The sequence below is a fragment of the Saccopteryx bilineata genome, chromosome 2 (genome assembly GCF_036850765.1).
Source record: "Saccopteryx bilineata isolate mSacBil1 chromosome 2, mSacBil1_pri_phased_curated, whole genome shotgun sequence".
In the NCBI taxonomy this organism is placed as follows: domain Eukaryota; kingdom Metazoa; phylum Chordata; class Mammalia; order Chiroptera; family Emballonuridae; genus Saccopteryx; species Saccopteryx bilineata.
In genome coordinates this window covers 386,369,826-386,382,033 of record NC_089491.1, presented here as the reverse complement: position 1 = coordinate 386,382,033, position 12,208 = coordinate 386,369,826, and the positions used below count along the sequence as shown (strand labels likewise).

Sequence of the window (12,208 nt, the reverse complement as noted above, 5' to 3'; positions counted from 1 at the left end):
GAGGTTGAAAATAATTTCGTTCAGAATGGAGTTGAAGACTGCTTCATTGTTTATAGATTCAATAGTGCTATTGAGAAGTTCAATATTCAAATTTTTGATCTTTTGCATGTTACCTCTTTTTTAAAAAAATACTTTTCTCTCTGTGGAGAAGCTTGTAATCTTCTCCTTGTCTTGGTGTTTTAAAATTTCACAATGATGGGCCTTGTTAGGATATATTTTACTCGTTGTGTCACACATTTGTGGATCCTTTCATTTTGGAAACTTAGATCCCTCGGTTGTGGGGACTCTTCTGGGGACGGTTTCACTATCGATCCTGCCCCCCTCCACCATTTTCTCTGTTCCTATTTTTTGGAATTCCTACTATTTGGCTGTTGTCCTTTCTGACTGGCTTTTGAATCTTATCTCTTTTGCCCTTTGCTCTATTTTCTGCAATACTTCTTTTTTAATAGTATTTCATGGAGACACTATCTTAATCTTATCTCTGAGAATACAATAATTTTAAAAAATCTTTTCTCTGCATTATCTATTTTCAACCTGCTTTTATCTTTTTTCTTTTCTTTTCTTTTTTCTTTTTTTTTTTTAATCTTTTTTTTCTAAAAAAAATATGGAACGCTTCACGAATTTGCGTGTCATCCTTGTGCAGGGGCCATGCTAATCTTCTCTGTATCGTTCCAATTTTAGTATATGTGCTGCCGAAGCGAGCACTCTTTTTTCTTTTTTTTGACAGCTGTCTTGTTAGAGGTTTTCCTTGGATATGTGGTGACCCCCGGTTCTCTGCTCATGTTTAAGAGTAGAGAACTAAAAACTGAACGGGCCCTGGCCGGTTGGCTCAGTGGTAGAGCGTCGGCCTGGTGTGCAGGAGTCCCAGGTTTGATTCCCGGCCAGGGCACACAGGAGAAGCGCCCATCTGCTTCTCCACCTCTCTGCCTCTCCTTCCTCTCTGTCTCTCTCTTCCCCTCCCACAGCCAAGGCTCCATTGGAGCAAAGTTGGCCCGGGTGCTGAGGATGGCTCTGTGGCCTCTGCCTCAGGCGCTAGAATGGCTCTGATTGCAGCAGAGTGACGCCCCAGATGGGCAGAGCATCGCCCCCTGGTGGGCATGTCAGGTGGATCCCAGTTGGGCGCATGCGGGAGTCTGTCTGACTGCCTCCCCGTTTCCAACTTCAGAAAAATACAAAAAAGAAAAAAAAACTGAACGAAAACCCTGAGTGTGAGTGGGCTTATAGACTGTCAGTATCCCAGTAGATGATTTATCTAGGACTTTCATTGGGAAATTACTATTCTTAATGTTTCGGGCATTTCTCTTAGGTTAGACAGATTCCCCAGAGAAAACTCTTCCAACTTCCTGTCTGGCTACCAGGATTCTGGGAGCTGAGGGCTAAAAGAAGACAGAGTTTCAACAATCAATGTGTAAACATTCACTTAATCCCCATTTTTAATAGGATTTCTCATGCCCTCAACTATACCTGGTACCACCCAGTCCAGAGACTTACTATTTCACACTCCAGTCTTCTGCCAAAGCGGGAGAGACAGAGTCATGAGAGTCACATTGAAGACCGTCAATGACAATTTGCCTCCAATTCTTCTTTTAGCTACACCTCCTTTATTCCCTACTTATAGAGGTATCTAGTTTCACAAATACTTAGCCTTTTGAGAATTGCGTCTCAATTTCCCCCACTTCGAGCCCTCTCAGTTTTGCTAAATAAGTCACAATTTGTTTCTTATGTCTAAAATGTTTGTTCCATTTCTTCCACTCTCCCCATTCTTTTGGCTATAAATGCCCTATTATAAAAACTCCCTAAGAGTATGGTAGTGCGCCTGACCAGGCAGTGGCACAGTGAATAGTGTCGGACTGGGACTCAGAGGACCCAGGTTTGAAACCACAAGGTTGCCAGCTTGAGCACGGGCTCATCTGGTTTGAGCAAGACTCACCAGCTTGGACCCAAGGTCACTGGCTTGAGCAAGGGGTCACCCAGTCTGCTGTAGCCCTCCGGTCAAGGCACATATGAGAAAGCAATCAATGAACAACTAAGGTGCCGCAAATGAAGAATTGATGCTTCTTATCTCTCTCTCTTCCTGCCTATCTGTCCCAGTGTATCCCTCTCTCTGTCTCTGTCACAAAAAAAAGAGTACTGTAGTGCATTTTCAAAAGGTAACAATATTGTTTTTAATCCACCTTCTTTACCTAGAAATATTTTATATTGAGTTGTTTTAAATTTCAATTATAATATTTTTCACTTACAGAAATTCTTTCAGTTTCTTCATATCTACTTAATTTAGATGTCTCTTGGTCCTAACTCATAGTTTCAAGCTTCTCTTTTATCTCTTTAAACATATTAAATTTAGTTATTTTAAAATTCTGTACTGATGATTTTCTTTTTTTTTTCGAAGTGAGAAGAGCAGAGAAACAGACTCCCGCATGTGCCCTGACCAGGATTCACCTGGCAACTCCCATCTGGGCTGATTCTCTGCCCATCTGGGGCCATGCTGGCAACGAAGCTATTTTTAGTGCCTGAGGTAGAGGCTCCGTGGAGCCATCCTGAGTGTCCAGGGCCAACACACTCAAACTAATTAAGCCATGGCTGCAGAAGGAGAAGAGAGAGAAAGAGAGCGAAGGGGGAGAGGGAGGGCTGAAGAAGCAGATGGTTGCTTCTCCTGTGTGCCCTGACTGGGACTCGAACCTGGGACATTCACAAGCCAGGCTGACACTCTACCACTGAGCCAACCAGCCAGGGCCTAATCATTTTCAATATCTGAAGTCTTTGGGGATTTGATTCTGCTGTTCTGTTGTTCTTCTGATTTTATTCATGGTATCTTGTTCCCTTGTGTGTTTTATGATCTTTGACCAGAACCTGTTCATTTTCTTGGACTTCTTTCTTAAATTTTTGTGAAAATTCTTTGAGGCTTCAGTTGAAATTTCCTCTTCCAGAAATAATTTTCATTTCCTTCTGCCAGCCACCTGGGGGTAGCTAAAAATCTGGAACTACTTAAATTAAGTTTTAAGTTTGAGATTTTTGAGGATTGCACAGTAGAATAAATTATGACCATAGGCTATGTAAGGGCTGGCTTGTGGTTTAAAAACCTCAAAAATTTTACCTTCTCCTCCTATCATCTGTCAAAACAAGCAAGTTTGTTTTTTTTATTTTACGTTATGGACCCTTCAATGACGAGTTTTTAATTTTCCCGTTTACCGAGGGTTTTGCCCTTGCAGACTGAAGTTTATGCAGGACTGGGTTTTCTATTGTGCCTTCAAGCTCGAGCTACTTTATCTCCTCTTCCCAGTACCTTAAATTAAACAAGAATATTCAGGGAGAAAGCCAGCTTTTATACTTGCTTATCTCCCTGCTTCTATTTCCTCTCCCCATCCCAAAATTATTTCTTTCTTTCCAGCTTAGCAATGCATTTAGAAATACATATTTTTACCCTGTATTTCAGTGGTTTCGATGGAAAGGATAATTCATGGTATCTAAATTACCACTGCCAGAAAAAAAAATTCCTGTACTTTCCAAAATCCTCTTCCTCCACCTCCTTGTATTCCACTGCTCTCAGATATCAACCAGTTCCAAGCAGTCTCTCCTCAAAACTACCTAAATGAGGAGAGAAGTAGAGGCAAGAGGGGCAGAAGGATATAGAGAAAGTAGAAAGACCAGTGGATTAGAGATCTCAATGAAGTCAAGGAATCAATGAGTGAAAGTACTCGAGCCAGGCAGCTGGGGGTTTAGGGGAAGTAGGGGGTGTGGTGAGGGGAGAATGTCTGAATAGGCCTATACCTTTTAATAGACAAGGAAGCCCAGAGAGGCCAACTGACTCGCTCAAAGTCACAGTTTATGAATGGCAGAACAAGACCTGGGAGCCAAGAGTCCTGTTTCCACATCCACATTCACACTGAGGTCTGGAAGAATACTAAGGAACAAATACCTTGCCATAATCAATGACAGACAGCTCAGTACTGGGGAACAGATCTTGCACAATGGCACTGAATAGTGGCACGTCAATGGAGGTTAGCTTGGCGATGTTCATATCTCTCATTGAGAGTAGCAAAACCTGAGTGGGAAAAGAGAGAGACTTGGGCTGGAGGAGCTAGGGCCGAGGTACTCACTAGGCCAGAGGTCCCCAAACTTTTACACAGGGGGCCAGTTCACTGTCCCTCAGAGCGTTGGAGGGCCGGACTATAAAAAAAACTATGAACAAATCCCTATGCACACTGCACATATCTTATTTTAAAGTAAAAAAACAAAACGGGAACAAATCCAATATTTAAAATAAAGAACAAGTAAATTTAAATCAACAAACTGACCAGTATTTCAATGGGAACTATGTTCCTCTCACTGACCACCAATGAAAGAGGTGCCCCTTCTGAAGTGCGGCGGGGGGTCGGATCCATGGCCTCAGGGGGCCACATGCAGCCCTTGGGCCGTAGTTTGGGGACCCCTGCACTAGGCCCTTCCTCCTCAAAGGGTGAGGGGCGAGAGCCAAGAACAATGGATATACCTGAGCCAATCTTTAAAAATGGGACAGGTAAAACTCAGGCAACACAGAGGACAGGAAGAAATTGGGACAGGGGAATACCAATCTGGGGGAAAAAGGATCTAAAAACTTTAGCAAAGGCACATAGGACCAGTGACAATGGCAGTTAAGGTACAAGAGCTATGTCCTTGACCTACCTCTTCATCAGACAGATCTGGCTGCACACGGCGCTTCTTTCCAGCATAACGCAGAAGAGACGTGAGGGCACGTAGGCCAAAGTCATAATGGTCCTGTCTGGAGAGCTGCTGCACAGCGAGGGAGTAAAGTGTGTACACCTTCTTGGCCAGAATCTGGGGAATGAAAACAGAGGAAGAAACAACCTATCTCTCCACAAATCCCTCGGCTTCATCTAGACACAGTTATGGATACAAGGATCTGGGCCCCGGGACAGGAAGCAGCTGGGAGTTGCTGTGGACAACCCTAACAAGAAGACCTTGGGAATCAAGCCATCACTGACTTGTAACATCATAGAGGGGAGACCTCTGAATACTTCTGCCTCTGTATCCTAATGACAGTACGTTCCTTATAGTATAAACTGACTGTGGGGCCTTCAGTTCCTCTGTCCAGGGAATAATCATGGAAGGAAAAGAATATGATTGGAAAAGAGAATTATTAAAATACCTTGCAGTTGCCAAAACCCTCCCCAAAGAGAATGATTTCTGCAATAAGAGTTGAATCAGGCACCACCATGGCAATTGGACGGAACATGGATTTAAGATTATCAGGAAGCTCTGTACGACCAGCATAGCCTGGAAAATAGAGCCATTTGTTTAGAATCTACACTGCTTCCCAAAGACCCATTTCCCAATCAGACCCATTTACCCTACCTACCCTAGATCCATCCCTAACTTTGTTCCCAACTCCAACTCCAAGATCTCTCCCATTCTCATCCCAGCCCTGGCTCCTCCCATACCAATTTGCTCCTCTCTCCTATCTCCCTGTGTGGCCTTATCCCAGACTCAAATCACAGAGCTGCCAATTTCCCATCTCTCCATGTTCCACGCATACTGTTATCCAAATAGAAATCACAGCTGTTTCCCTGATTTTGTGTGTGTGTGTGTGTGTGTGTGTGTGTGACACACAGAGAGAGATGGACAGATAGGGACAGACAGACAGGAATGGAGAGAGATGAGAAGCATAAATTTTTTTTGTGGCACCTTAGTTGTTCACTGATTGCTTTCTCATATGTGCCTTGATGGAGGAGGTGGCTACAGCAAACTGAGTAACCCCTTGCTCAAGCCAGCAACAATGGGCTCAAGCTGGTGAGTCTTGCTCAAACCAGATGAGCCTGCGCTGAAGCTGGCGACCTCGGGGTTTTGAACCTGGGTCCTCTGCATCCCAGTCCGACGCTCTATCCACTGTGCCACAATCTGGTCAGGTTGTTTCTCTGATTCTTTCAGTACTTAAACTCTTTCCTGTTTTCTCCTAGACTCTTCTGCCACAGCTATTCCTAGGGAACAGGACTGAGAGGCCCTAGTACCTGCACTTTGGGGAGATTCTCCCATTCTCCAAAGGGATGGTAGATCTAGAACAGAACTCTGAGAGCTAGCCCAACAGGAGAAGATAGCAAAGTACTTTCAAAGCCTAGGGCCACATATACACAGTGGGGCAAAAATAGGTTTATATTGTTCATATGGAAAATAATACAATAATTAATAAATGATAATACCAGAATAAACTGTTTCACGTACTCGCAACTGTAAACCTACTTTTGCCCAAGCTTGTATGCATAGAGCAGTTATTAAAATGCCTCTAGGGAGAACAGTAAGATTGCTTCCTCTGCTCCCAGAAAGTCTGTTTACTCTTCTCTCGAACTTTGCTGGCTTCGGCCACATTTCATCTGGCTAAATACACATTTCACTTGGCCTGGCAGAGAGGAGGGGAAGACACAGGTGTTTGCCCTGGGTACCCAGTTCCCCCCACCAGAGCCCCAGCCACTCCCTGACCCGTACCAGGATTCATGGTGATGAAGATCCCACAGGACCACACCAGATTTATTTCAAATCCCTCAAAATGGAAGCGGGTAAGGTTGGCAGCCAGGGCAGAGAGGATGGACAGGATCTGCTGGGCCACCACGGACAGCACCTCAACGTTGATGCGGTTAAACTCATCAAAGCAGCCCCAGGCACCTGTCTGTAGGGGGGAGGCGGGTTTACTGGCAGCGAGGGAAGTACCCCCGGTTGGGAGAAGCTAGAAAGGGTGACTAACATAGCCCTGCCGGAAGTGTTCTGATAGGAAAGGCGGCCTCCGAAATGTTGGGGGCTGGGGTGGGTGGGCGGCCAGCAAAGCGCTATTGTAGTTACCAGTCAGAGCTTTCCATCAGACGGGCACAAGCTGGGGAAATGCCACAAAAAGTGAGTTAGAAGAAGACCAGGGTAGAGAACTCGGGAGCACTGAATGCCTACACTGTGCACCAGCTTACCTGCATTAATTTATTTAATCCTTACATAATCTGATTTTGCAAAAAGCAAAGTGCAGTTCAGGGAAGTACAGGGACTAACCAATTTTAAGAAATAACTGAGGTGATGCAGTGTTGTAAGTTTCAAAGCACTGAACCAGATGTGGGTTCCAGCTGATCTTCTGGGACTAGAGATATTTAAGGGGCCTCGGGACACGGTGTCAGGACACAGACCTGGGCCAGGCCTGAGTACATTCGGCCCATGGACTTATAGTCCAGGCCCTCGGAGCAGTTGACCACGATGACATATATGCCAAGGGCCTTGCCCAGGTCCTTGACGGTCTCCGTCTTCCCCGTGCCCGCAGGGCCCTTGGGGGAGCCCCCTCGGTGCAGGTGCAGCGCTGTGGTCAGTGTTATGTAACACCTGAGGGTTGAGGACAGAACTCAAGTCAGGCTCCTAGAAGCCTCCACTCAGTGGGTGCTGCCTCCACCCCATCACCTTGCTCATGCCACGTGGCTCACCTGTCTGTCAGGGGGGTGATGACAAGCCGGCCAGAGTTACCCAAGTACTCATAGCCATACTGGAATTGCGTGTTGGTCTGGCGGATCATGCAGTCATCTAAATCCTGGAGCGACAGGGCAGAGTCAGAGAGGGGTGGGATCGGAGGAAGCAGCAGAGCTGGGCGGTGACTGAGATTGGGGCTGGGGACAGCAAGGAAGTCGCAGAAGACGAGGGGGACTGTTGAGAAGAGGAGGAGGAAAGGGCTTATGGCCAGGATGGAAAACGGCTTCATACTGCATGTCCACCCCAATCCATTGCAGCAGCTGCCTGGAGTCCTTCTGAGCTCCAGTCACGTGATACCCACAGTGACCACCGACTGGAAATGGTTTGCCATTCCTGACTTAGGAAACTTGAGATAGAGTTGAGAATTAGACGAGGGCACCGTGATGGGACCAAGGCTTGGATTAGGATATTCTTGTATTTGGAGAATAGGAGTTTAATGAACGCATTAGGATTGGGTTCAGAGTACAAGAGTGGGGAGCGGGCCCATCTGTACCTTCTCCCAGTAGAAGCGCAGTTGGCTGAGCCAGTCAAAAGAACTGACATCCATGAGGCCACTCTTACAAAGCTTCTCCAATACATCTCGGGCATGAATTTCTATGGTCACCAGAGCCACAATTTTAAGCCGCATGATCTTGGTCAAGTTCCCTCTGATAGCTTCTGAAAACTTATTCAGTATTGACACCTGTAGAAGAAGGTGGTAGGGAAGAGAGCAGACAGAACAACGCTATCTAAGTCGATCAGACCTCATCCCAGACTAACACGACTGTCACCCCCAATGTTAATCCCAACCCCATTCTAACTCCGGACCTCCGATGTCAGCACAGGAAAATGTACTTCTATTCCACCCAAACTCTCCTTACTGGGCTTCTCCCACAAAGCACCCTCACGCTGACCCTTTTCCACCAGCTCATCTCTAATTCTGACTCCCATTTATCACCTCCTCCCTCCAACTCTAAGTCCAGGCTTGTAGGGTCCTGTACTTGTAGGGTCCCCACCTGCTTCCTCTTCATGACCTTGAGGATTTTCTTTTCTCCCCGCTCCTTAGCTGTCAGCAGGCACTTGGTGACATCAGCCGTCCACTGGATCTGACTAGCAGTGATCACCACCTGAGGCGTGGGCAGAGGTTGTGTTCAAAAGCCTTTTACCTGGCCACACACACAGCCTAGCTCCCAAGTCCTAGTTTCTCCCAGAACCAGGTGCTATTCCTCCTTCGATATGCTAATCTGCTCTGAAGGATGGGGCACATGTCTAAGGTCAAGAGCTAAGGGTCTGGTATACAGGGTTCCAGGGACACAGCCCAGGGTGGGGGAGGCAAGTAACCAGCATTTTCAGACTCAAGATTCTGTCTTTACCTTTGCTATTCCCTTCCAGCTCTTTCTTGTCCCCTTATTTCTACTGAACCCCAGCTCACCTGGCCAGCCCACTCCTTCACCCATTTGTCCCTCTTGTTAAGAAATTTCTTGAGGGCCAGGCGGCAGTTCCGGAGAAGGTCCCGTAGCGTTACCCTCATGGTCCGCTCAACATCGCTAAGCCAGGACTGAGGAGAAGTAAGAAAACAGGACGGCTCAGCCTCTGAGCCCAAGACAAGAGTCCCCAGGGGAAAGGTACTTAGGAAACAGAACAGTAGGTGGTGGACCCAAGATAAAAGTAGAACCAGGGCGGTATCTGGCTTGGGCCCTGGGGGATATGCAGGCCAGAAGGCAGATCTCTGGTTCAAGGTAGAGGTTATAGTTTTCAGGAATGGCCGGCAAAGGGCAAAAAGTGACTAATGTCCCTTCACAGAAATGTTCTCGCCTCACATAACCAAGCAAACTTCCTAATGGGAAGAAGAGTCAGCTTCATTCTCAGACCCTCCCCACAACTCACCTCCACAGCCCCTTCCAAAAGTACTGGGTGGAGAAAATCAATATACTCGCCATCACCTGAGAACATTCCCACAGCTTCCCATTTGCTGGTGGGGCCCCCAACCTGTAGAAGCAAGAAGCTATTAACGGCCCTGGCCGATTGGCTCAGCAGTAGAGCGTCGGCCTGGCGTGCAGGGGACCCAGGTTCGATTCCCGGCCAGGGCACATAGGAGAAGAGCCCACTTGCTTCTCCACCCCCCCCCCTTCCTCTCTGTCTCTCTCTTCCCCTCCCGCAGCCAAGGCTCCATTGGAGCAAAGATGGCCGGGTGCTGAGGATGGCTCCTTGGCCTCTGCCCCAGGCGCTAGAGCGGCTCTGGTCTCGGCAGAGCGACGCCCCGGAGGGGCAGAGCATCACCCCCTGGTGGGCAGAGCTTCGCCCCTGGTGGGCGTGCCGGGTGGATCCCGGTCGGGCGCATACGGGAGTCTGTCTGACTGTCTCTCCCCGTTTCCAGCTTCAGAAAAAAAAAAAAAAAAAAAAGAAGCTATTAACGGCCATGCCTGCCTACTCCTAGGATCTGCCTAGATGGTGTTTGGGCCCTTTGAGAGTAATTTCAGCTCCTCTCCCCTCGCCTCAATATTACCAATTCCAAAAAGTTCTATACCACATAATCTGGAATCACTAATACCCACCTCCCAGTGGCAGGGCGCTGTCTCCTTCAAGGCCTTGAAGACCTCAACATTAGTATCCTTCCCCTGCCCTTCATCCCATCACGGCCACCTCTACTGACCTTCTGCATTCGCAGCAGTTTGATGTTGTCAAAGCATTTTTTGAGGTGTGGCTGCACAGCCTCTGGGTTGCGAGACTGACCCAGGATCTCCAGGAGGTCATCGTTGGACAGGAAATAGAAGCGAGGGAAAATCTGGCGCTTGGTCTCTAAATACATATCCAGAGACTTCTGAATATCTTCCAGGATTGTGTTCATTTCTATCAGTGTGTCCAGGAGGCCTGGGAAGAGGAGCAATAAATGACATCTGATGGCCCTTTACCACGGCCCTGAGTAGATCTGAAATCTCCAACTGTATCTACTTTGCCAGCTCTTGGATGTTAGAGTATAGACTGCCACAATTATCTTAGGAAGCAGAGAAGTGCCCTCAGTTATTCCATGCTTATCCCATTGTCTTCCTTAATTCATTATTAATTCCTTAATTATCATCCACTATTATATGTTATACACTATGCATTATTATATACCACATATGATTCTGTTCATATAACTACATCTCCTCTCAGGCTTTGGAACAGTTCCTTTCCACCAAAGAACTGGGGCTCTGCCAGTCACAACAAGAGTCTGAAAATTAGAGATTGTTCTACATTTACACAACCCAACAAGTTAAGAAATTAGATTGAAATTGTGCATGTGTCACATGCACACAATGAAAGAGTTCTGCAGCCACTGGAGTCACCAGAGTCCCTTGTGACATAATGAAAAGAGCACTAGACTGGAATTGGCACAAAATAGTCAAAGTGATGAAAAGCAAAGACCTGCAACCAAGATCACTTTACCCAGCAAGGCTGTCATTTAAAATCAAAGGGGAGATAAAGAGCTCCCCAGACAAGAAAAAGCTGAAGGAGCTCATCACCATCAAACCAGCATTACAAGAAATGTTAAAGGGACTTCTTTAAGTAGAAGAAGAAAAAAAAAAACACAAACACAAATAAGAACATGTTGAAAACAAAATTCTCACTGACAAAGGCAAACACATAATAACAATCATAGATTAACCAACACTAAAGCTAGTATAAAGGTTAAAAGGCAAAAGTAGAAAGATTATGTGTAATTACAACAGTAAATTAAGGGATTCACACACACACAGGAAGTTAAGAAAATGACAAAAACATACATGTGGAGAGGTTGAGTAAAATGGTAGTGATTTTAGAATGTGTTCAAAATGAAGCAACTGGTCTGACCCGTGGTGGCGCAGTGGATAAAGTGTCAACCTGGAAATGCTGAGGTCCCCGGTTCGAAACCCTGGGCTTGCCTGGTCAAGGCACATATGGGAGTTGATGCTTCCAGCTCCTCCCCGCTTCTCTCTCTCTGTCTCTCCTCTCTCTCTCTCTCTCTCTCTCTCTCCCTCCCTCTCCTCTCTAAAATGAATAAATTAAAAAAAAAATGAAGCAACCATCAACTTAAAATAAACTGCTAGAAACATGGTAACCACAAACCAAAAGTCTACAAGAGATATACAAGAAATAAAGAGAAAAGAATCCAAACATAACACTACAGGAAGTTATCAATATATAAGAGAAGAAAGCAAGAGAATAAGAAAGGAACAAAGAACTACAAAAACAATCAGAAAACAATTAATAAAATGGCAATAACTGCATGCCTATCAATAATTAATTATAAACAGATTAAATGCTCCAATCAAAAGGTGAATGGATAAAGAAGGTGAATCAAAAGGTGAATGGTACATACATGCAATGGAATATTATTCCATCATAAAAAAACAAAATCTTAACCATTTGCAACAACATGAATGGACCTACAGGGTAGTATGCTAAGTGAATAAATCAGACAGAGAAAGACAAATACCATACGATTTCACTTATACGTATACTGTAAAGAACAAAGTAAACGAACAAACAGAAAAAAACTCATAGATACAAACTTATGGTTGTCAGACGGGAGGGATGTTGGGAGGCTGGGTGAAAAAGGTGAAAGAATTAAGATTTACAAATTGGCAGTTACAATATAGTCATGGAGATGTAAAATACAGCTTAGGGAACATAGTCCAAAATATTGTAGTAACTATAAATGGCATCAGCTGGGTGCAACACTTATCAAGGTAATCACTTTGTTAGTTACATAAATGTC

The 12,208-nt window shown here is 45.6% G+C and overlaps 1 protein-coding gene and 1 non-coding gene across 2 annotated transcripts in view; both read right to left on the bottom strand.

Annotated features, from left to right (window-relative positions):
* DNAH2 (dynein axonemal heavy chain 2) overlaps positions 1–12,208 on the bottom strand; it is a 109,625-nt gene that overhangs the window by 45,179 nt on the left and 52,238 nt on the right. The window contains exons 31-41 of the mRNA XM_066264157.1: positions 10,121–10,338; positions 9,355–9,456; positions 8,900–9,025; positions 8,484–8,594; positions 7,982–8,170; positions 7,446–7,549; positions 7,158–7,347; positions 6,478–6,658; positions 5,147–5,274; positions 4,663–4,815; positions 3,917–4,042 (exon numbers count right to left, since the gene is read on the bottom strand). Coding sequence (XP_066120254.1) covers positions 3,917–4,042; positions 4,663–4,815; positions 5,147–5,274; positions 6,478–6,658; positions 7,158–7,347; positions 7,446–7,549; positions 7,982–8,170; positions 8,484–8,594; positions 8,900–9,025; positions 9,355–9,456; positions 10,121–10,338 — 1,628 coding nt within the window. The remainder of the gene's footprint in view (positions 1–3,916; positions 4,043–4,662; positions 4,816–5,146; positions 5,275–6,477; positions 6,659–7,157; positions 7,348–7,445; positions 7,550–7,981; positions 8,171–8,483; positions 8,595–8,899; positions 9,026–9,354; positions 9,457–10,120; positions 10,339–12,208) is intronic.
* On the bottom strand, positions 599–705 carry LOC136327830 (U6 spliceosomal RNA). The gene has a single exon (XR_010729892.1). It is a non-coding gene; the product is annotated as a U6 spliceosomal RNA (small nuclear RNA).